Here is a 23675-nt window from a genome sequence, read left to right as displayed (position 1 = left end):
ATTATACCACTAATAATAATTTCAAGTCTAAGCATTTAAGATCAAATTATGTAATTTAGAGAAATATGAAAATTAGATGATCAAATTATATATTAAGACCTAAATTTCTTTAAAATATTTTGTCTCATTTTCTGCTTAATTATTATCCCATATGACTGACTTTTCTAATCCCAATAAATTTAATAAATATGTGATTTAGTTATTATTCACGTATGTATTCTCTACAATCTCAATGAATTTATTTAATTTTCTTATATAAGCATTGCTGTATGAGCGGTTGGGTGGGTCTCAAGTAAGACAGTAAAATTTCCTGAAACAAAAAACAAGGAAAGACACGTGTCCAACGTAGGATGGTTTAACTGTGTCTCTATTCTCTGTGATGTGTGCATGAATTTAGATATTTTATTTTTCCTGTATATATATGCAACAATATACCATATGAGAAAAATCAAGAAGGGATGGGTTCATAGCCGTCGGTTCTGTTGACTTCTGAAGAACAAAACTTTTATTGCTCTAGAAATACCAGTAACGGCCGTTGGATTTAGATTTTGGGGTCTTCCTGTATGAAATAGATTTTTTATAATATGTCACTACTTTAATATTTATTTTATCTTTTTTTCTAGAATTCTTATTGGATATTTCTGCGTTGTTTATTAGTGAAATTGCATGAAAAACGTTAAAGAGGGAATCTGCTATATTCATTCAACCGGAAATTATAGCACATGGCTGGCAAATGTCCTTTTTAAATAAAGTGGTGTTGTTTTTTCTTAAAAATTGCCACTTAAAACCTCCTTCCTTCTTAGTTTTATACAACTTTCTCTCTGGGCCAAATACCCAGTGGTTAAATTGTTATTATACACAATCATTTTTAAAACGCCTAATGAAACTAATAATTCAAACATTTAGGTTGAATTGCAAATTTGGTTTATTTATTTAAATAGTTCGATTTAACTAATCGATTACAATTATAATCAAATTAAAATTTCGATCAAAATAGGTGATGTGTCATTATTAACAATTTATACATTACTGTCATATATATTTATACAACATATACGAGTTGCCAATGTCGGGTTATAGATGAACATAAAAGTGAATGACAAATGAAAAATATGAATTAAAAAAAAAAGAATAAAAGACAAAGTTATTTTTTTATTGTGATTTTATATATTTTTTTAAGAGAGAAATGATATTAGTAAAGGAAAAAATATTACTATATAGAGTTAAAGAGATTAGTATTTAATTTTGACTGAGATTTTAATTTGTAAAATAATTATAATCAATTAGCCAAATCGGATCATTTAAGTAAAAATTAAAAACAATTAATTTATAAAGAAAGACAAATATTTAGATTTTTAATATTATTACGCCTTTTTAAAAATATAGTGTAAATTTTTAGAATAAATATAAAAAAATATCATATAATTTTTTTATTTTATTGTTTTTGATATATGGTCTTTTTAAGATAAAATAAGATACGCAATTATATTAAAATTCTTGATTTGTAAGGATTTAATATCTAAGCTCCAGTCATTATCATGTTGTTTGTATATGATAATATAAGTTTGAAGCTTAATACTTCATAACTCTATTATTTGAGTATTAAATCACAGTTTAATAAGTTATTAATTCGATGAGATCGATTCAATGATCAAACAATGATATTTTTGTTAAACTTAAACGCATATTTTTATATTGGCAGTTTCTCAATTTTAGCCAGTATAACAACTGTCCCTAAAATTTAATTTGTAGTATAAAATTCTCTTAATTTTAATTAGAGTAACATAAAACTCTCTCCTAATGGCGTAACCAAAAACACACGAGAACGCACGTGTTGATTTTTTTTATTTTTTATTTTTCAAAAGAAAGATGACTCACTAATTATATTATCACATCAGCTAATAGATTCTAAACCAAAAAAACCAACGTTACCATTTATACTTTCAAAGGTTTCATGCTTCTTTCTCTCTCCACTTCTTTTTCTTTCTTCATTTTCTTCTCTTCTATATCTATCAGTCTATCTATCTATATTGGCATTGAAATCACTGAAACTGATTCCTCTTCAGGAAAGAAAATAACATAATCCAAATAAAAACTTATAATCTTCTTTCACTTCTCTTTATTGCTATAAAGATTCTTTTCTTTTCTTAAATGGGTAATAAAGTTATAATCTCTAGTACTTTCCTCTAGAATTCGTTGATGAATTTTGGGTCCTTTAGTATGGTGCTGATGTTGCTGCTGATGGTAAGTATCAAAGCATGATTCTTTCTGATGATGAACGACGGTAGCCATGAGGAGAGCGAAAGCAACAATGATGAGTGGTTGTGAAGACGAACGAGCCACGGGGCGAGCTGCTGCGACGACAACGGTATGGTAAAGAGCGGTGGAAGAAATCGGCGATGGAGGACAACAACCGAGTTTTCTGGTATTTAAGCTGTTGTGCATTTTGCGCTAGTTTATTTGTCATAGACTTATTATTTTGATTTTTCAGCATACTGAAAGAAACTAAAAATATATGGAGTCTCTGGAATATTATAATATGGGCTGTTAAATAAAGCATACTACCTCACAACCTTTCTCTTTGTGTGATATTTTTCCGTTTCAATTGATTGGGTTTTATTTAGATTCAAGTTGTTTGGATCGTGGGAAAGTGAAAAAGAAAAATGGTGTATTTATTTTGATTTTAATTTTTTTAATTGATTTAATTAATATGTTTTAGTTATTATTATTTTTATTTTAAAAGCGTGCCGGATGTCTAAACAATATTGTTCCTATTATGCCACACGTGGTATATGTGAATAACAAGTACATTTTTATTTTAAAAAATTATTCAACTGGTCTGTCATGTTATTTTCCCTTTAGTGTCTTAAGCGAAGACCGATGAAAATGAGTTTGGCATATACGAGCCAAAATTGAGGGATCGGTAATGTAAATTATCTTATTTTTAAATAAAAAAATATGATAACAATTACTGATTTGAGTGACAATGACTAAATCATTGCTAATCAATATTTTTAATGATAAAATATTTTTATACTGTAATTTTAATTATATAATTTTTTTTATAAAAAAAATACATACTAAAAATTATAACATGAAAAAATCAAATAAGATAAATATAAAATAACCTCCCAACATAAGTACTTGAGGACGGATTAGAGATATATAAAAAGATTGATAAGTAATATAAATAGTTGAGGGTATTGCTTCATGATAGAAAGAATACAAGTACCGCAAGGAAAGCTTGCTCCATTTTTTAAACAAAAATGCTGCAACCATATTACAAGCCTCACCCTACTTGAAAAAAAAAAAAGAATAATTCTAAGTTTTTCAAATTAATTAAGAAAATATTACTTTTTTTTATAAATTAGGGTTTTTTCTTTCGTGAAATCACTCTAAGATTTTATTTTTAAATGCATTCAATTGTATAAGAAAGTATGCTTTTAAATTACTTAGAGAAAAAATAACTAAATATCAATATTCCATAAAAAATAAAATCTACTTATCTGACATATTAATTTTATTTTATACTTTTATATTTTAGAGTTTTTAATTTATATATATTTTATAAAATAAAATAAAAGGAAATAATCTTAATTTAATAAATCAAGAGCTTTTTTTTACTTCACATAATTATAAATACTTTGACTTTTATGAAATATAAATTTATTCACATATACACAATTATATATCGTCTTAATTTATTTTAGAAGAAAAATTAATATTATGATAAATTTTATAAATACTGTGAACTAATCAAATTGATAATCGAAATTGAAATTAAACTGATATAGTTTGAATAATTTTTATAATTATTTAATTTAAATTATTTATAAATCGATTAGATTAACTTAATTAAAAATTTATTTCATAAAACTTATCAATCAAATTATGTACAACCCTATTATTAATTTCTAATACTTTTTATGTTTGGTTTCATATAATAAACCATATAATGGAAATTATTATATTATATATTTCATCACTGGTTATTAAATTTTTTAATACAATGTAATGACAATTATATATAATGCAATCAATTATTTTTAATTTGATGTAATGTTCAATACACATAAAATCTATGTAATTATGATTACTTATAATATATTTATATTTATATTTATATTTATTTTTTATCAATATAATTTAAACACCTCAAATTACCGGATTCCGACAACCGACAAATTTTGACGATCGATAACTGGATTCCATCGACTGGTAATATTTTTAAAAAATAATTTTAATATTATTTTAAAATAATTTTATTTAGTATTTTATTTATACATTAATTATTATAAATAAATTAAATATTAAAATAAAAATTATAATTACATTGCATTATATATATATTTTTTTATTATAAGCAAATTTGATAATAAAATGATGGATACATTATATTTCATTACTCACTTACTATCATTCATTATTGAGTTAATTATGTTTTTTTTCCATTACAATCTATCAACATTGGTCAATTTAATTCTTTTAAAAAGAATTTATTCTTCTAAAAGAAAAACATTGGTTGATTTGAACATGCACAACCTTTTCTTTGAAGAAATTATAAAAACACCCATATTTTTTTATTATAAAAATACGATGTATTTTTTTATCTTTGTTAAAAATATAGTATTAGTCATTTTTTAGTTTTTTTAATTATTTTTAATAAAACAACAAAAAAAAAACTAAAGAAGAATAAAAAATAATCGAAAAAATCAAAAAATAACTGCATTATATTTTAAAAATAATTAAACAATATATATTTTTTTAAATTTAAAGAAAATGATAATTTTTTATTAAATTTAGTATTGAAAGTTTTTTGTTTTCAGCACAATAAGCGATCAACAAAACAATCCAAAACATTTCTAAGCCCAGCCCAATAAAGCTAAATTTTTAAAAAATAGTTATTTCCTTTCTTCTGCTAAAACCCTAACCCCTGCAACATTGAAACAAAACGCTGTCTCTGTAATAATAATAAGCTAGCAAAAAAAGAAAGGGGTTGTATTGTATTTGCACTGAATTATCGAACAGGAAGTAAACAATAAGCCATGTCTTCAATGTCGGCAAAGAAAGAAAATCCAAGCTCAGCAATGGGTGACTACAGTGCGTTACAAGAGCTAACAAGACATCACATAGACTCATTTGATTACATGATTGAAAGAGGACTTGAAATCATGTTGGATAATATCAAGCCTGTCAAAATCTCTGATCCCTTCACTAACACCAGTCTCAAACATATCCTTTTTTTTTTCTTCTATAATTAGTATAGTTTGATTAATTTTGATTTTTTTGCTGTTTATTATTATTGTTGTTAATTTTATTCTATTGCTTTTTGTTTGGTTTTCTTGACTGGTTGTTACTGTACCTGAGTAACCCTAGAGTGTATGAGCCTTTGAAGGAAAGTTCGAGAACCAAGCATAAGCGTTTACTTCCTTTTGAAGTCAGTTCTTTTATTTTTATTTTTATAATTTACATATTATATTTGTTGATTTAATTTTTCTTGTTAATTTGGTTAATTGTATGTTTTCTTTTGTTTGATGTGAAACAGTGTCGACAGGCAAAGATATCGTATACAGGAAAGTTTGAGGCAGATGTTTGTTTTGAATATCATGGAAAAGCTGTTATAAGAGAGAAGTATAATTTTGGACAGCTACCTATAATGTTAAAGGTTGGTGCCTTGTTTTTTTTTTTTTCTTTTTCCAATAAAAAGATTTAGTTTCTACATTGTATCAATTTGAGTTAGTAGCTGTTTTGCAATTTTATATACTTGATTCTCCTTTTCGTTTAGATGAATTGCTTTATGCTTTAGTAGAATATGAACTTTTAGGTACTGGGGGGGGTGGGAGGGGGGAAGTGAGTTGTGTAAGTTGGAGAATTGTTTATTGTCGTACTTTTCTGGAGTGTAATTGTAGAGCATTTTTTTATGGAGAAAAAATTGTTAGAGCAAACTATAGTTTATATACGATCTGTTGACACATTAATTGCATACTACTAGGAAATGAACAAATGGTTGTGAATTGGAGTGTGAGGATTAGAAGTAGTAAGCACTAAAAAGAAGTTGCAAAATGTGGTGCATTTAAGTTCTGCAAAATCCAGCTTCATCAAAAAGTATATTCATGCCAAGTCTATTTCGATGAAAAAACAGAGAGAGCAAGTGTGTATCTATCTATCTATCTATCTATATTTATATTCTATGTGTTACCTCTTGGAGCCTGTGCTGTTCTCTGCTAATTAAAGGTCCTTTCTCATTTATAGCATATGTAATTGAATGTATAGGCTTAATTGATCTTCTTTAGTTTAGATGTTAATTTTGGAGTAAGTGTATATTTGGTTTCTCTCATTCTCGACTGCTGCAAAGTTGTCAGGCCAACATATTGATGCTAAATCTAATAATATAAATCTTCACCTTGTTCGGTCATGAGAGCAAATGATAATCAGTCCTAGTTAAGATTTTGCTGTCTTTCCTGTAGTGAGCTTCAGAAATTCATTGGCCTGACATGGTGAGGCATTGGATTTGAGCTCAAAAGCCTGTAAGTTTAGAGTCTTTGCATTTTGGTGGTAAATGCAAAAGATGATATATATTTTTTATACTGCTAAGGTTTTTTCATATGCTTATGTAATCCACCTCCATGTGGTTACTATTTCTGTACTTTAAACTACATCACAATTATATTTCTTTTCTCCTTGTTTTCTTTTCTTTACATAGAATTCTCTTGCTGCTATGTACATTTTAGTATATAGAAAATACTCATTTTATGTTCCGAATTTCAAATCTTTTTCATTCAAGTTTGCTCTTTTTAGCCCACTCGTGCTGCGTTTGAAGTATTAAAAGCCTGTAATTCTTAGTTGAAGCTTCTTGCCGGTGTCTTAGCATCCCTTGTTTCTTGTAATAGTATGGGTTGTTATTACGAAGAATGCAGGAGCATTGCATGCTTATCAGTTTGCGCATGTATACTATATATTTAAATAATCTTTTCTGGCAGGCTTAATGCAAGGCATTGCAAAATTCTAAAAAAAGCTATAAGCATTTTATCATTATAGATGTAATTAGCATCCCTTATTGATCATATTTTAGCAATTAATGAATCCAATATAGTAGTATCGTTATTGTCTTTGGTTGCTCAGGCATTGATGTGCTAATTTTGTCAATTTCAGTCGAGGCTTTGTCACTTGTACGGCGTTGATTCCCAACAATTGGTTTCCTTCAATGAAGAGTCAGCGGAGATGGGTGGGTATGTAGTCATCTTACTTGCAATTCCTTTGAAGTATTTGTTTGCAAAAAGAAAGAGATCTGTTTTGGTAACTTTTATGGACTTACGGACACTCCAATCTGGAACAGAGATGGCCATTTTTGTTTGAGTTCTCATATAGTGAGTTTAGTAGTTAAATTTATTTTGTTGGGTTCAAGAACACACCAGATTTGCAGGTTGTTGACGGCCTCTTTTTTAAATTATAATTACACCTTTAGGCACTTGTATATAACATGTAGATTTGAACCGGTTGTGAATGTATTGTGAAGAATAAAGAGGTAGGATTTGCTAAGTATTGATAGCATCAACATGCAATTATTCATGTGGAAAACCTTGATCCCTCTTTACATTGTATATGTTGGCTTTATAAAACTTTGTATTATTTGCATTATGCTTATCAGATGATATTTTTATCCTTATGATTTATATTATATTTGTATTGGAGGTGGCATATATCCTTTAAGGAGCATCATTTGTATTTTCCTCCTCGTAGTTGTAAATTATTTCATATCAACACCTGCTTTATTTAATTTGTTTTATTTATTTATTAATGTGATCTAGCTACTTCATTTTGAATGGCCTGGAGAGAGTTGTCCGGCTGCTAATAATGCCAAAGCGGAACTATGTAAGTAAAGGCTTGTGATTAGTATTTATATTGTGACAGGCAAGAGGATAAATTTGGCGCATATTTTCCATTCATAGTTTTACAATGCTTCTATATGGTTATCTAGTTAACAATGATACTAGAGTTATGGTTATAAAGAAAACTACAGATCATGCTTCTAGAATACAGTAATTAGGTGGACAAAAGTATCTATTTTCAGTACTGTCATATCTGTACATGAAAAGAAACTCGACATATTCTGCCTCTCTTGCAACGATTTCTTGTAGTTTTTTATTTTTATTTTAGATGTTGCATTACTGAATTAATATTTCATGTTTCAGCCAATGAGTACGGTTCGGGGTTCATTTCGTGATCGTCGAGAAGGTTACACTGATAAAGCAGTTGTTATAAGGTTCTTATCTTTTGTGACTTCTATTAACTTTGATTATTCACGCTATTCTTTTCCTTTATGAACCAATATATCATGTACTTTGTTGAACTGGCCCTATCCTTAAAAGCTAATCAGAATGTAATTTGAAAACCCTTGATAATTGAGTCATGAATCATGATTAACAACTAATTTATGGAGTTTTGTTTTTTTTTTTTAATATTTTGCCAAGTGCTTCGGATGATTTTGTTTAACTGGGATTTTTGTTTTCCTTCTTCTTGATTATTAGCACAGCTTCCTTGTTTGTGTTATTGTATGTGCTTTTTATTGTGCTTTCTTTAGTTATATCAATAAGTAGACCATTCTTATTTTGCTACTTTCAATACATATGCCAGGTGTGTTAGAGAATACCAATCTTCATTAACAGATCAATCTTCAGTATCAGTTAAATTGTATTACCTCCGTAGTGGAAGTGCAAGACTTGGATTTTGGTAAGTCATTCTGAGCTTTGTTTCTAGAGTTATCACTCTTGGATTTTAATGATGAAATGAAATATAATTATCTTTTTCAATCCGGTTTCACAGGATACAGGGAAGGGAATATTTACTTCCAGCTGGCATTGTTCTGAAGGTATATTGCTCCTAATTCTTTTCTAATATACTGTCATGTTTTCACTTATCTTGGAGGAGCCTTAATTGTTTAATACAGCAAAGACATTTCTGGTTCATGTAGTAAATGACTCTTTTTCTTTGTTTGATAAATAAATGATGTTTGCCGCAAAAGGTTATGTATGGATTGTGCTATTGCTACATGGTTTCTTGTGTTATATTTCAACATATGGTTGTAGATATTATTTCTTGTGCTAGTGGAGTTCTTCCTAGAAGATACAGGCATTTATTTTATCTGAAAATGGTTTTGGTGGGTTAATGGAGATAGGCACTCGAATTTTGAAATTTATGGTTGGCCTACCAATCAATATTTAGTTGAGCAGTGTTGGTGTCGGATTTGACTTTTTATATACAATACTCAATAGAATTATCAGTTATTGCGCATATTTTGTTCCTTGTGGGGGTAGATGCCACAATATTCTTTCCCTAGGATGTTTAGTGCTTATTATTACCTCTTGATTACTGTTAATAGGCACTTGCTGAGACTACGGACCGGGAAATTTATGAGAAGTTGACATGTTGCTATGATGAGAAATATGAGAAGGCAAAGGGAGCTGTTGGCTCTCAGCTTGTAGGTGAAAGGGCAAAAATTATCCTTGATGAAGTTCGGGACCTGTCTTTGTTCACTCAGAGTGAATGTTTGCGGCATATAGGTGCTTACCATGTCATATAAATACCCCTGTATTTGTGTTTATTTGATTCATTACTAATGTTAATTCTGTTCCATCCACAGGGGAACACTTCCAGCCTGTTATGGATGGGCTGGAGAAAGAAACTTTCTCTAATGTAAGTTGAATTCAATTGCTTGGACTCCCTTTTGTTATATTATTGTAACTTTACAAGTTTATGATGTTACTTGGATTGTTTGTTTCTGTTAACTATTGGTAATACCTTCTTTTATTTTCATCTATGCAGGTTGCCCATGCCGTTTTAAAAGACTACATTTTTGTTCACCTTAATAATTATGATGACAAGTTCAATCTACTCATGTTAGCTACAACTTCTATCTCTTTCTCATTATTTTATGGCTGTTACATTATATTAATATTGCTACTTTCGTTTGCTTTTAAAACATAGAGTTTTTTTCTTTAGGTTGAAAATCTTATGCTGTTTCTCTTCTTAAGACTAGTGTTTGACTTTGGGTCTTTAGCTTCATGTTGCAGAAACTATTTTCCCTTGTAGACCAGACTTCTGTGGTAGATAACCCAGATTCCTTGCAGAATCAGGAAGTCTTACTCCCTGGGCATCTTGTTACCATTTATCTCAAGGTAGAAAATTTGAATTGGAATCTCTTGAACTAATGTTTGATGTAAATTGGTATTCAAAATTTTATATTAAATTGAAAGAGATGCATGATTAAGTGAAGCATTTATTTCTTTTTGTTAATGTAAGGAGGGGACTTAATCATTTAAAGGCCACAAGTTTGAGTCATGTAATAAAGCCTCTCTTCAGAAATAAGAGGGGCAAAGGATACATGGTATAGAATACAATCTCTCTCCTTACCCTCAAAAAGCAGGTAGCTCTATGAATTTGAATTCCTCGTTAAAGTTTGTCTAATGTTTTGTTAAAATGCTTTGTGATTTGGGTTGGAATCTTTGCATATTTGACATTGCAAAGTTCTCATCTTGCTAGAGAACATGGGATGTTGTCTAGCATAAACAGAAAAATTCAGATGATTGTGTCACATGTGGTAGGCTTGGGCAAGATCATTTTCTTTGCTTGGCTGTAATCCAAGTAATGATGAAATATGTTCCTATCATTATCTGACAATTACTTCTGATTTGAAGTTGTAATAATTTTGAGTTATGAATGGTGCTTTATAAATTTCTTTCTTTGCTCCAGGAGAAACTAGAAGAGTGGTTACGTAAAGCCAAAAAAGTTCTTCAAGAAGAGATAGCAAAGAACAATAATTTCAATTTTTTGTCTGGTATCTGTCCTTACATATTCTGCTTTTATGATGGCTAGGTCTCTCTTTTCTCTTACTCTCCTTTTGCCCCTCTCTCCGCTGCCCTCTCTCCCCTTATTTAAAAGTGTAACTGATATTTTCTTCTTGATCATTTTAAGGAGGCACAGACATATGTTGTTGTTATTTTGGCTGTTAACCCCATAAGTCATTGTAAAGTTAAGTTGAAGTTAATGCATCATTGGCTTTTGCATTATAATAGTTAATTTTGAAAGTTGTGGAGATGAGCATGTAAGTTGAAGTCAAATGCATCATTGGCTCTTGCGCTGTAATAGTTACATTAGGAAGTAGTTGAAGTGAGCATGTTCAAGTGTGAGGATGTCTATGGTAGTTCAGTTAAGAAGGGTTGACGGCAGAGAGGGGTTAATGGTTTCATGTACAGAAAGAAGCAACATCTTGCCAGGCCCAGTGCCTCCTATCTCTGCTTTTCCTTTTTTTTCTTTTTGTTAGAGGAAACAGGATAATGCATAGAGGGGATCAACATATCATAAATGTCTGAATTTTAGAGAACTTGATTTTGTAAATTTGTTTCCATTCCTATGCAAAATTTTGGAAATATAATGTGCAATTAATAGATTGATTTTCTATATATCTTTTTCTGAAATTTGTTTGGAAACTGATTTGTTGCTTGCGATGTTCTTGAAGATAGATATAAGTTTTCTTACACTTCAATTGCCATTTTTATATGTGACAATGCAGTGTTAGATGTCAAGAAGGTCATAGATAAAAACCCTTCAACAACAATTAGTTTAGCTGTGGAGAATATGCTGAAAACTGGAAGACTGGTGACCCAAACAGGCCTAGATTTACAGCAGGTAAGAGTTAGTAGTGGTAGACTCCTTTCCTTACGTATCATACTTCCAGATGTGTTATCATAATTATCATCATCTTCTTTTTGTATTGCAATAATTGTCATTCGAGTGGAATGGCATGCTGCAAGGAATTTGTTGTGCACATCTACTTATGTAGGGCAATTTATATGACCTGTTTCAATTAGCATAATTAAAAAAAATGGATAGATATTTCAAAAGCTTACTGTTTTCTATTTTTAAAGTTACTTTTGAATTATACTTTTGATTCACTTAGGAACGTGAGATTAAAAACCGTGGATTTCAGCAATATTTCTTTTAAAATCAAATTAGTATATATATTGAAATCCTTATAAAAAGTGGCATACAATCATATTTCCTACTTTGACTTGGCATTCAAATATTAAGCTGATTTATCACATTTGTAATTATGTATTTACAGTATAAAGTTATACATATATGTACCTTCAAAGACTTCAGCTGCTTCTGTGTCCACCTGTAGATTATTTAAATATTGAGCATCTAGGACGCATTGGTCATTATTTTGCTGATGCTGTGAGTATTCTAAGTTTCATCAGTCTTTAGCTTGGACAGAAAGTTTGTGTTAGTGAATTTCGGACAGTATTCCAGTTTTTCTTGTTCTCTCCCTGTCTGTTATTTATATCAAAATGAATCTAACTGGGATGTGTTTTTTTGATTTGCTAGAGGGCTGGTTACACAGTTCAAGCAGAGAGGCTCAATTTTCTACGTTTCCTTTCCTTCTTTCGGGCTGTGCATCGGGGGGCTTCCTTTGCTGGACTCCGCACAACTAGTGTGCGGAAGCTGCTACCTGAGTATGCATTTGCTTTACCAGTTTATGCGGCAACTTACATGGATATGGACTTTATAGTTACATTTGCGTTTATGTGTTAGTTATTTCATCACAATGTAACTTTTGTGTCTACAGATCGTGGGGTTTTCTTTGCCCTGTCCATACTCCTGATGGGGAGCCATGCGGGTTGCTGAACCATATGACTCGCTCTTGTAGTAAGTCCAATGTTTATCAAATTTCTTCCCTTGGATTTGTTTTATTTTACATGGCGTTGATAGAATGCTAATGAGGTTTCTCCCCCCCCCCCCCTCCCTCTCTCTGATGGAATGAAGGTTTTCTAGAAATGTAGGATACATAGGTTATACCTTCTATTATAAGAAATTTATATGAGGTATAGCTTATGATTTTATCTTCGTTATAAGCTATATCTTCTTAGATTCATCGTGTGGTGCTGTTCTTCAGTGTTCATTCTCTTTTAGCATATAACTTACAAAGAAAAGCTTAATAATTTAGGGATAGCAGCAGATTCTACTGTGTTAAGGCTATGCTCAGGGATGATGCCTGGCATTTGTCAGTTACCTTATTGGCATGTATGCTTTTAGTAATTCGATTCTTGTGCTCCAGCATATTATCTTTCTATATCATATCATGATGTTTGTTTTAATTTGAATTGCAAAGACGATGTCATGTAATTTATTATATTTAACAATTCTACCAGGGAACTTTTTGTTAGGAGCATGGTGAATTACTTGGTTGGCAAGATATTTAGTATTGACTTTAAGGTTTATTGTGCATGCTACTTCTAATCTTTTCCCCCCTTCTCTTTTCTTTGTGGGTTGCCATGTATATCAGGAATCACTTCATACTTTGATTCACAAGGAGCTGTTAAAGATTTTTTTGATATAAGGAAGTCAATCCTTGGTGTTTTAACTAGTCTTGGAATGACTTCTTCATTGCCGAAGCTTGTGCAGGCTGGGCCTCCTCAAGTTCTTTCTGTCCTTTTAGATGGTCGTGTTGTTGGCTCCATACCTTCCAGTCAAGTTGAGAAAGTTGTCGTTCATTTAAGAAGATTAAAAGTGGCAGCTTCTTCAGTGGTTCGTTTATGTGAAGTTTCTCCACTGGTTTTCACTTCAGATTTCCTTCATTCATATCATTTATAAATAATATAATGCAGATTCCAGATGATCTGGAGGTTGGATATGTTCCATTGAGCATGGGTGGTGCGTTTCCTGGTCTATATTTATTCACATCTCCTTCCCGATTTATTCGCCCTGTTAAAAATATATCTATCCCTGCCGGGGAAGGTGAAAACATTGAACTTATTGGACCATTTGAACAGGTGAATACGGATACTTTTAACTCTTATTTTTCTCTTTGAAGTTACACTTCTTTAAGCAGATTGGTTTTTAGATAAAGCTGTTCTTCTCATAGAAGATAGGGTGTGATGCTAGTAGTAGCTGACATGCTTGTACATGGTGTTTAGGTTTTTATGGAAATAAGGTGTCCGGATGGTGGAAACGGCGGAAGAAGTGATGCTTTTCCTGCAACTCACGAAGAAATTCATCCAACTGACATGCTTAGCGTGGTGGCCAACCTTACACCGTGGTCAGATCACAATCAAAGCCCACGAAATATGTACCAGTGTCAGGTGTTTGTTGTGATTTATTTTTGGATCGTGTAAAGTCCAAGAACTTTTTATTTGCTGTCCATGACTTTGCTTAATATGTGGCATTTCTTGCTTAACATGCGCTATTTTACTTCTATGACTTATTCTGCACGTAGATGGCAAAACAAACAATGGCCTTCTCTTTGCAATCTCTTCGCTTCCGTGCAGATCAGAAGCTGTACCATCTTCAGGTATGGCTCATTTTTTTTCTCTTTTGTTTCTTATTTGATTAAAGAATTAACTGAAGAAAATTTTTATATATGCAATTTTATTCTACATTTTCCTTCTTCCTAGTAATTATTTTCCTGTATATCTGTCCCTGTTCTGGAAAATCATACATCCATTCACTGCCATGTTTGTAGTCATGTTTCTCTTGATACAGTTACTTTGGCACTTCCTTTACAGTAAAATACCTGTTGGATAATAGGTCCTGAAACTTTGACCCATCCTTTAATAGGAAAATCTACATCAGACAAGAAGTGGTTGAGGCTGGCAGTTTTACTTTCAGAATCAAATGAAACAATCAATTCTTTTCCCTTTATCCCCTCCCCTTTACCATGTGTGTTTGTTATGTTCTTCCTGTTTCTTGAACTTTCATGACAAAAATTATTCTGGGCATTCTCAGACTCCTCAAACCCCCATTGTGCGTACGAGTTCATATACAAAGTACTGTGTAGATGAGTATCCAACAGGGACAAATGCAATAGTGGCAGTGCTTGCATATACAGGGTAAGTATTTTAGATTAGCTTTATTTAATTATTTAAGCATTTGTAAATACAATTGCTTTTTGTAATCCAGATATGATATGGAGGACGCAATGATTCTAAATAAGTCATCTGTTGAACGTGGAATGTGCCATGGACAAATTTACCAGGTTTGGGCTTTTTAAAAAATAATTTACCATCTTTTTACCTTGGAGTTATATATTGAAGTCTCTTTTTTGGGTTTTTCTAAAAAGAAAAGGTTTCTCTTTTGGGTTCTCTGCTGACCCTATGTTGATGTCTCTACTTTTCTATTGCTGGACCTTTCTCGTTTCAAACCAAGTCTTTAAAGGTTTCCAATTGTGCTACACATGTTAGTATGTAACTTATGTGGTCTATATTGTATGTTTCTTGGTACATTTTTTTGCATGAGCAATTATTTTCTTCTATTTATTTTTGTGTATTTGATGCATTGTTATAATATGATGTTCATGCTAACACCTGTAGTTATTTAATTTGGTGGGTTGAACTTGTTCACCCTTTTAAGTGTTGGACCAATTCCTTTGCAGACAGAGACTATCGACTTATCTGAAGAGGGTAGCAGGTCTGATCGAGCCCAAAGAATGTTTAGAAGAAGTAACATTGACAAGTCACTGCACTCTGTGATTGATTCCGATGGACTTCCATATGTTGGCCAGGTTACCCTCTAATTTATCACACTTCTTCCCACTCCCTCCTGGTTCTTTCTTCTTCTCGGCTGGTTTCTGTAAGATTTATATTGACCAATTCCTTAACTGAAATACAGATGATACATCCAAATGAACCATACTGTAGCATTTATAATGAGATAACAAATACAACAAGAACCAACAACCGAAAAGGTTCGGACCCTGTTATTGTTGACTATGTTGCTATTGATACAAAAAACAAGAAGCATCTGCAGAAGGTAAGTTCAATACTTTCATCTCAGCGACTTATATTTTTGGAGTGAAGAGTGAAACACATTTGTTTTGTTCTTAGAGGAAGTTGGACATTTAGAGTATAGATGATTGTGAACTGTCTATTCATATAGTGCTGTCTCAAGATGTTTGTTTTCATGCCTGAACTGAAATATGTTATGCTCGAGCATTTTCTGGTTGAAGTAAAATTTACTAGAAAGGTGCTTTCTTGAAGATTTAAAGTTCTGCTTAGTTATGATGAGAATGTAACAACTTGAAGAGCAGCTAGATAAAACAGAGAACAGAAGCTACAGAAGGTTGATTCAAGACGAGGGGTGAGCTGGGAGGGTTATATGTTGGAGACAAAGAAGCAGTTCTTACCATTGGCAGTTTGGAGGGATAACTGCTTGAGATTTTTAGAGAGATCATACTGTTATTGCAGATAGTTCTGCAACTCTGGAACTTTGGCACAGTGGACAGTTTTGTGAGGATGGTTTTGAAATTCTCCTTTCGATCCCCTTTGATGTAAATTTCTGCTAGTTTGGTGTACTTAATTTCACATATCCAAAGAAAACAAACTGAGAGAGAACAAAACCAGAAAATAGAATGGTAGATAAAGATAAATATAGGATATCCTTTTGTATTATTTCATTAATTCTTATTTTTATTTTTTTAACTTAGTCTTAGTCGTATCTGTTGTTGCCTGAACTCATCCACAGAACTTGATTGATGCAAATTTAAGCTAGGCTGCATCAGAAATTTGTTACATCCATAATGTTGGCTTGACACCTTACTGTACATGTTTCATTATTAGATTATTGGCTGATATTTCATTTTATTGAGGGATCAGGTGAATATACGTTTTCGACACCCCAGAAATCCTATCATTGGTGATAAATTTAGCAGTAGACATGGACAAAAGGGTGTTTGCTCACAGTTATGGCCAGATATAGATATGCCATTTTCTGGAGTTACCGGAATGCGTCCTGATCTGATTATCAATCCTCATGCATTTCCTTCAAGAATGACAATTGCAATGCTTTTGGAATCTCTTGCTGCTAAGGTATAGAAACTGGGAATCAATACTTTCAAATTGGTATTATCTGTTGATCCATGGAAAAATGTAACAAGTTTGTGATACTTCTGCAGTAGCAGAATGTTAGCCTTTTGTGCTTAGCTACTATGAATACTTGAACACTTAAATGTTCCAGGGAGGTAGCTTAAATGGAAAATTCGTGGATGCTACACCATTTACTAGTTCAGTTAAAAATGTCAATGGGGGAGAAGCCAAATCGGAATCTGAATCACTTGTTGATGATCTTGGTAACATGCTAAGGTCTCATGGGTTTAATTATCATGGTGTAGAGGTTCTATACAGTGGTGTGTATGGAACAGAACTCACATGTGAAATATTTATTGGGCCTGTTTATTATCAGCGACTCCGGCACATGGTTTCAGACAAATTTCAGGTAAGAACTTTCACGTTGCTTGTGGATTGTTATTATGATGTCAAAGGGCAAACACTTATTCTTCTTTTGAATTATTTTAGTTTTTTTTTTTTTTTTCTTCTTAAGATCTACTGTCAGTAGCTTGAGATTTAAGTTCTTTTGTAACACCATTCATTTGAATTTCATCTGCCACCTTATAACCTTCGGGTAGCTAGTCTTAGTTATGCTGGCAGATATTTTATGCTTGAACTCTCTCTAAACTTTGTACGAGTTGTTGATGTCTACACAACTTTTCACTGAATTGAATCTTTCCTTCTGCTTTGTGATTGGCATGCAGGTGCGATCCACAGGAACAGTTGATCAGATCACCAGACAACCTATCAAAGGAAGAAAGCGTGGTGGAGGTATCCGTTTTGGAGAAATGGAACGAGATGCCATGCTTGCTCATGGGGCAGCATATTTATTGCATGATAGGCTTCATACATGTTCTGATTATCACATTGCTGATGTGTGTTCTCTATGTGGAAGCATACTCACAACATCATTTATTCAAACACAAAAGCGAGTTGTACGGGACATTGGTGGGTTACCACCTGTTGGTGCTCCCAAAAAGGTTGCATGCCATTCATGCCAAACGAGTAAGGGGATGGAAACAGTTGCCATGCCTTATGTCTTTAGATACTTGGCTGCTGAATTAGCAGCCATGAACATAAAAATGAATGTCCAGCTAAGTGGCGGGGCTTGCGTTTGAGCATGATTGCTGTCCTGAGAGACGAGTACAACCACAGATATAATTTTGCCGCCCTGCATCTTGGGGTTTCAAGTTTTGGTTTCATAGAGGTATCGGCTTGGTATGCAAGGGATGTTTGCTTGAGGAACTTGAATATCTAACTGAATTCTGAATAGGAGATGGTTTGATTGGGGTTTCTTGTATGTAAAAGCATCTATTGTATACATTTTGTAACTTGACATGGCAATGAGAGTTGTATCTGTAGAAATGACACTGTAATTCTTAAATTTTTATTTTACAATACATTTAAAACCGCACAATATGTGACATACAAATCTCAATAAATGCCCAAATTGCAAATGTTATCGTATATAAAAAGACTGCAGATTGAATCAGAGAGCATAAAATTGGTGCTTATGGTGCAAAAATTGCTTTGTGAAAGAATGTACATAAATATATCATTTATTTTGCTTATGTTCAGGGCGCTATATAGCTTATTGTCAAATAATAAATAAAGTGCTAAATAAATTTCATAATTTAGAACCAGCCTTCACTTAAATTTTGTAACTTTTTTAAAATTATTATTTACATATTTAAATGCTTTGTTATAATTTCAACCATCACCAAATTTTATATATGCATCAAGAATGATTGGCATGAAATGTATTTTTATATCATGAAAATCCAGCATGGCATCCGAATAAAATAAGACCAAAAGAAAACAGAAAAAAGTCCATGTCAGCAAAATAAATTGCTCTAACACGCCTTCCTAATCATCTTCCTCTTCCTCATCTCTTCCTCTGATAAACCGCAAATTCTTCTTCATTTTCATTCTGGATCTATTGCTCTTTTGCTCTTCAATCACCCTCGTCACCTCCACAACTCTCGTCTCCTTACCAACCCTTTAAATCACATGACCAAATGCAAATAATGATAAATTATTTGAAATTATTTAAAATATTTTATAATTATTTAAAATATTTAAAAATAATAATAAATTAAATATTTTTAACGTCTTTATTAATTTTTTTAAATATTTTTAGATTTTATTAATACAATAATATAAAAATTATTAATAAATTAATAGAAATATTATAAAATTATATATAAACTTGACTTCTATGTGTCAATAATAAGTATACGTGTCAAAATAAAAAATGATATGTGTCAGAATATAGTAACACATCAAAATATTTTTATTAGACCAGATACGTATTAATATTTTTTTTTATTCATTTACATATATTAAAATGTTTCATTTTCTATATGAATAATGTTAATTAAATGTAATATTCTATAATAATTAATTTTCTTTATATTGAGATATTTATTATCTGTGAACTTAATAATTATTACGGTTAATGTTCATGTTCATTTTGTTTCATGTATTATTTATCAATGTTAATATTAATGTTCATTATCTCATACTACAACGCTCCTTGTCTGTATATATAATGTTCATCAATATTTTTAAATAAAAATATTGATTATTTGTGAAAGCTTTTATTGTATTTATGATGCATATTGGAAAAATCTTATGATTGATATAAATATTCATCATTTATAGGCATAATATTCATTAGTTTGTTAATGGATATTCGTTACTAATGAAAATCATATCCACTAATTTATTCAAATGAACATATATAATATAGACATAGTATGAATCGTCCATATACAGTTGGTAAATAAAAAAAGAACATCAAGCTAAAGTTATATTACAAATATTTATATTATGGTACACATATCTTTTCAATAAAATTAAGTTAACAACCGATGAACATTTTATGTTAAACAATTAATATTCAAACATATGTTTAATAAACATAAGTTAATAAATATTTAATACAAAATCAATGAATATAAATTATTTCTTTAAAAGAATATTTACGTTGGTGTTTGACGCACGTGTAAAAGAAGCTGGATAATTACAAAAATAGTATGTGAACTTGTTAAAATTTGACAATCAAGTATTTAAAGTTTTAAAGGTTACAATTTAGTGTGTTACTAAATATTTACAATAAAATATCAAAAAAGTCTTTAAGAAGTATCTACTTTTAATAGATTAATACATCATTTTTATTACCACTGTCATTACAGTCTTCTTACTATATTTTCATCAATTCTTTAAAAAAATATCTATCCAACTTTGAGCAACATTTTATCTTTTTCGACTCATCACTATAAATATCTAAAACAAAATCAATCATTATTGAGGATGATAATCTTAACTATAATGTTAATTACTAATATATCTTCTTATGACATGTATAGTATTTATTTATATATTTTTATCAATCTTTGTAATTTTTATTATTTATCCTCTTTCATGTAAATATTATTTTTTACTATGAAAATATAATAAAATTTCATTTGTCTATATTATAGTGAAACAAAAATACTACTTAAATAAAGGAAAAGATTTATAAAATCTAAATCAATCAAATTTAAAGTTAAAAATACAAGTAAAAAGTAACATTAAACAGGTATACACTATCTACGAATACAAAAGCTCAATATGTTCAAATCTTTAGCGAGTATTAAAAGCTAAATTTGAACCCATCAAAATCTTATTTTATACTTTTCAAAGCCGTCTTATTAGGTGGCAGTAGGGTCGAGTACCTAAAAAACCTATTCTTACCCTAAGTTTTAAGGATTTTTTGAAGAAATTAATTATTTGAAGAACTGAATTGAAAAATTGTTTCCTGAAAGGACTAAAACAAAAAGAAAGAAATTAAGAAAAGATGAAGATAGAAGAGGAATTTGGCTAGGTGGTCCCAATAGACAGTAGGAAAGTGGCACAATATTTTCATCACTTGCGGGGATATGTCCATTATGCATTGCACTGCAAGTTCTTCTTTGTGGCATGAGTTTTTCACAAGTTTTTTTTTTTTTTTTCTCCTAACTTCATAGTATATTTAATAAAATTGTTTTCTTTAAATAAAGAAAGTGAACATTTTGGATACATAAAAGCTTCAAATTTTCAAAGGTTTACCTTGCATTCTTCTTAGAAAACTCTTATCTTTCTTTCTCTTATTTCTTTTCATATTTCTCTCTTATTTTTCTCATTATCATTTTCCTTCATTTTCTTGAAAACAAACAAAAAAGTTACTTGTTTCTTAACTTTTATTTAAAGGTTTATCCTAAACTTCCTCGAAAAATTCTCATATTTCTTTCTCTTTTTTTTATTTTCATATTTCTCTTATTTCTTATCACCATTTTCCTGAAAAATAAACAAAAAAGTTACCTACTATTTCTTAACTTAAGTTGAGTTTTCTTTTTATTTTTAGAAATGGATACTGAGAAGAAAAACGTTGAAGGTCAAATAAGTGGGATTCAAGTTTATACACGTACTATAGTTTTTTATTTTTATTTTGCTTCATGAGTTTTTTCTATTTAGATTACATCTGCTTAATATTTGCTTATGAGTAAGCGACTAGAATATATAGTAAGTAGGCGTGAGAAAGTTCTCGATGGAATGCCAATGTGTTAAGCATGGTAGCAGAAAGGAAAAGAAAAAAATCGAAAGATCGGAACGTTTGTATTTCAATATTCTAATATTATTGAAATAATATTTTCTATTTGTTTAAGACACAACGAGAGTTGTATTTATAGAAATGACATTTAACTTTTTAAATTTTTATTTTTCAATACATTCATAAAAAACTTGTTCAAAACCATGCAATATATGACATACATTTCAATAGAATATCAAAACTGTGACCATATTGATATTTTGTTTTCTATATGTATTTTTTATTTATTTTACTGGTTATATATTTGACATTGTTATTGTTTTATTCGTGATCATTTGTTTTTATAATTTTTAAATATTGTTTGTTTTGAATGTTTTTGAAATTAGATACAAGGGTAGTCTAATGAGTTGATTGTATGGAGAGAGTATAATTGTCTTTTTACTTAAACAGACAAGATAAAAAACCGCGGAGAAAACTTATAGACCGAAACTTATTATTCGAGAGCATAAAATTGGCAAACGTTGTACATTATTTTAAAAATCGAATCGAATCGAATGGTTCAAGTGATTCAACTGGAAGCAACGATTAGTTCGGTCTAATTTGACTAAAAAACCAGATTTGTAATTGAACTGGTTTTGACCGAATTGAATCGAATTAAACCGGTTAAACCAGTCCAACCGGTTTGCTTATATATATTTACAAAAAAATATATAAAAAATAAAGAAAAATATAGATTATAACATCAAAAATTGAATAAACCTATGTTTAAAATCATTAAACTTATATTTATATTGAGATTTTGATTCTGGCATATCTTATCTACTTAAATTTATTATTTAATTATTTGAATTTTAGTATTTGAATTTTATTAAGAATTATTAAAAGTTAATAATTTACTATTAGTTTATTATAATTACCATTTTAAAGTATAATAATTAAAATTAATTAAATTTTATTAGACCAGTCTAACCGCCTGTAGCATTTACATTGAATTGGCCTTTTGTGCCAAAACAAGATTGTTTTTCTGTGACATTAATTTGCATTCCCTTATGATCTACTAAAGCTAGAAGTGACAATAACAAAAATATCTTCTCTGCAAGGAATTGTCAAACCTCCAATTGGATGATTGATACCAAATTGCTCTTCTGCTTTGCTTAGCAAATGTTGGAATGCAGGCTCGTTAAGATAGGAAACTGGAACTAGAAATCTCTTCATCTCAGTCTCTCCAACGTAAATTGCTAGGAAACCTTTCGGAATATTTGAAGATCTCAGAAATGCTTTATTTGCAGATATTGTTGATCTCCGACTAAATTGCTTGGCGAGAACAGCAGGAAGATGTCTAGCCATGGTGAGTTTGTTGATACAACTTTATGAGAAAGAAGAACAGAGGTTATCTGAAGCTTAATTGCTTGAGGGAAGGGTATTGCTGGAGAGTCTGTTTGCTTTTTCTGGTTTGAATATATGAGATATATATAGATGGAGAGTGTAGAGAGCATTTAAGATTAGGTGGCCCAAAATAATTTGGCATAGGACTTAGCTCATGGAGGGTCATGTGGCCTTGCCTTCTAGCTAATCAACAAAAAATGGGATCGAGAGCTTTCGTGTTATGTCTACATGTTAGAACACTAGGATGCCCTACCAGCACCTCTGTAAACAAATTGAAGACTAGAAAAAGATTTGAAATAGGATAATACGTACGTGGCTGATCCTGAGAGCAAGAACATGGTTGAGACAATTTATCCATGTACTTAATGTGACTTTCATAATTGGTATTGAATTGTACATTTAGTCTCCAATCTATGTGAATCTACATGGGTTGTTAGTCACAGGGCAAGTCCATGTGAAGCCTTCATGGATAATACTGGCAACCGCATTTGATCTTTCTTTTTCTTTTGATTCTTTTTTATATGAAGGCTTTAATTGAATATTTGATTCAGTTGTTAGAGTGCTTTAATTCATCTGCATCCCCTTTTAGATCAACTGTAAAACTATTGGTTTGATTCAAATTTTCAATGGTATTTCAATCTGTGTTAAAGGCATTATAAATATTGTTTATGCTTACAAGTCTTAGTCAAAAGTCAGTTACCTACTGTAGGCTTTAATATTTTTTTGATTGCAACCATAGACCTTTGGCACAAACGCCTGGGTCATCCTTGTACAAAGGTTTTTAACAAAGTACTGAAGTATTGTAAAGTCCCTCATTCAATAAAAATGGAATCCATGTT

At 30.7% G+C, this 23675-nt stretch overlaps 2 protein-coding genes across 3 annotated transcripts; one reads left to right on the top strand and one right to left on the bottom strand.

Annotated features, from left to right (window-relative positions):
- Positions 1-4813: 4813 nt before the first annotated feature.
- LOC8283413 (DNA-directed RNA polymerase I subunit 2) lies at positions 4814-18291 on the top strand. Of its 2 annotated transcripts, XM_015725871.3 has the most exons (27): positions 4814-5232; positions 5358-5437; positions 5546-5665; positions 7153-7229; positions 7809-7872; positions 8193-8263; positions 8635-8730; positions 8824-8869; positions 9380-9560; positions 9641-9693; positions 9823-9896; positions 10058-10175; positions 10750-10834; positions 11570-11685; positions 12385-12512; positions 12626-12705; positions 13343-13584; positions 13665-13829; positions 13974-14138; positions 14273-14347; positions 14782-14885; positions 14956-15031; positions 15428-15556; positions 15664-15804; positions 16647-16859; positions 17008-17265; positions 17582-18291. In XM_015725871.3, exons 1-27 carry the CDS (start codon positions 5046-5048, stop codon positions 17993-17995), a joined length of 3558 nt encoding a protein of 1185 aa, XP_015581357.1. In that variant the 5' UTR covers positions 4814-5045; the 3' UTR covers positions 17996-18291. The 2 variants fall into 2 exon arrangements, with proteins under 2 accessions (XP_015581357.1, XP_048233839.1); XM_048377882.1 differs by lacking the exons at positions 4814-5232; positions 5358-5437; positions 5546-5665 and having other exon boundaries at positions 7153-7225.
- Positions 18292-22421: 4130 nt separating this feature from the next.
- Positions 22422-22947, bottom strand: LOC112536489 (auxin-responsive protein SAUR20-like). The gene has a single exon (XM_025159247.2). It carries the CDS (start codon positions 22795-22797, stop codon positions 22498-22500), a length of 300 nt encoding a protein of 99 aa, XP_025015015.1. The 5' UTR covers positions 22798-22947; the 3' UTR covers positions 22422-22497.
- Positions 22948-23675: the final 728 nt, after the last annotated feature.

Source organism: Ricinus communis, chromosome 8, assembly GCF_019578655.1.
Source record: "Ricinus communis isolate WT05 ecotype wild-type chromosome 8, ASM1957865v1, whole genome shotgun sequence".
NCBI classification, from domain to species: domain Eukaryota; kingdom Viridiplantae; phylum Streptophyta; class Magnoliopsida; order Malpighiales; family Euphorbiaceae; genus Ricinus; species Ricinus communis.
The sequence above is the reverse complement of the archived record's forward strand: the minus strand, read 5'-3'. Positions and strand labels throughout refer to the sequence as shown.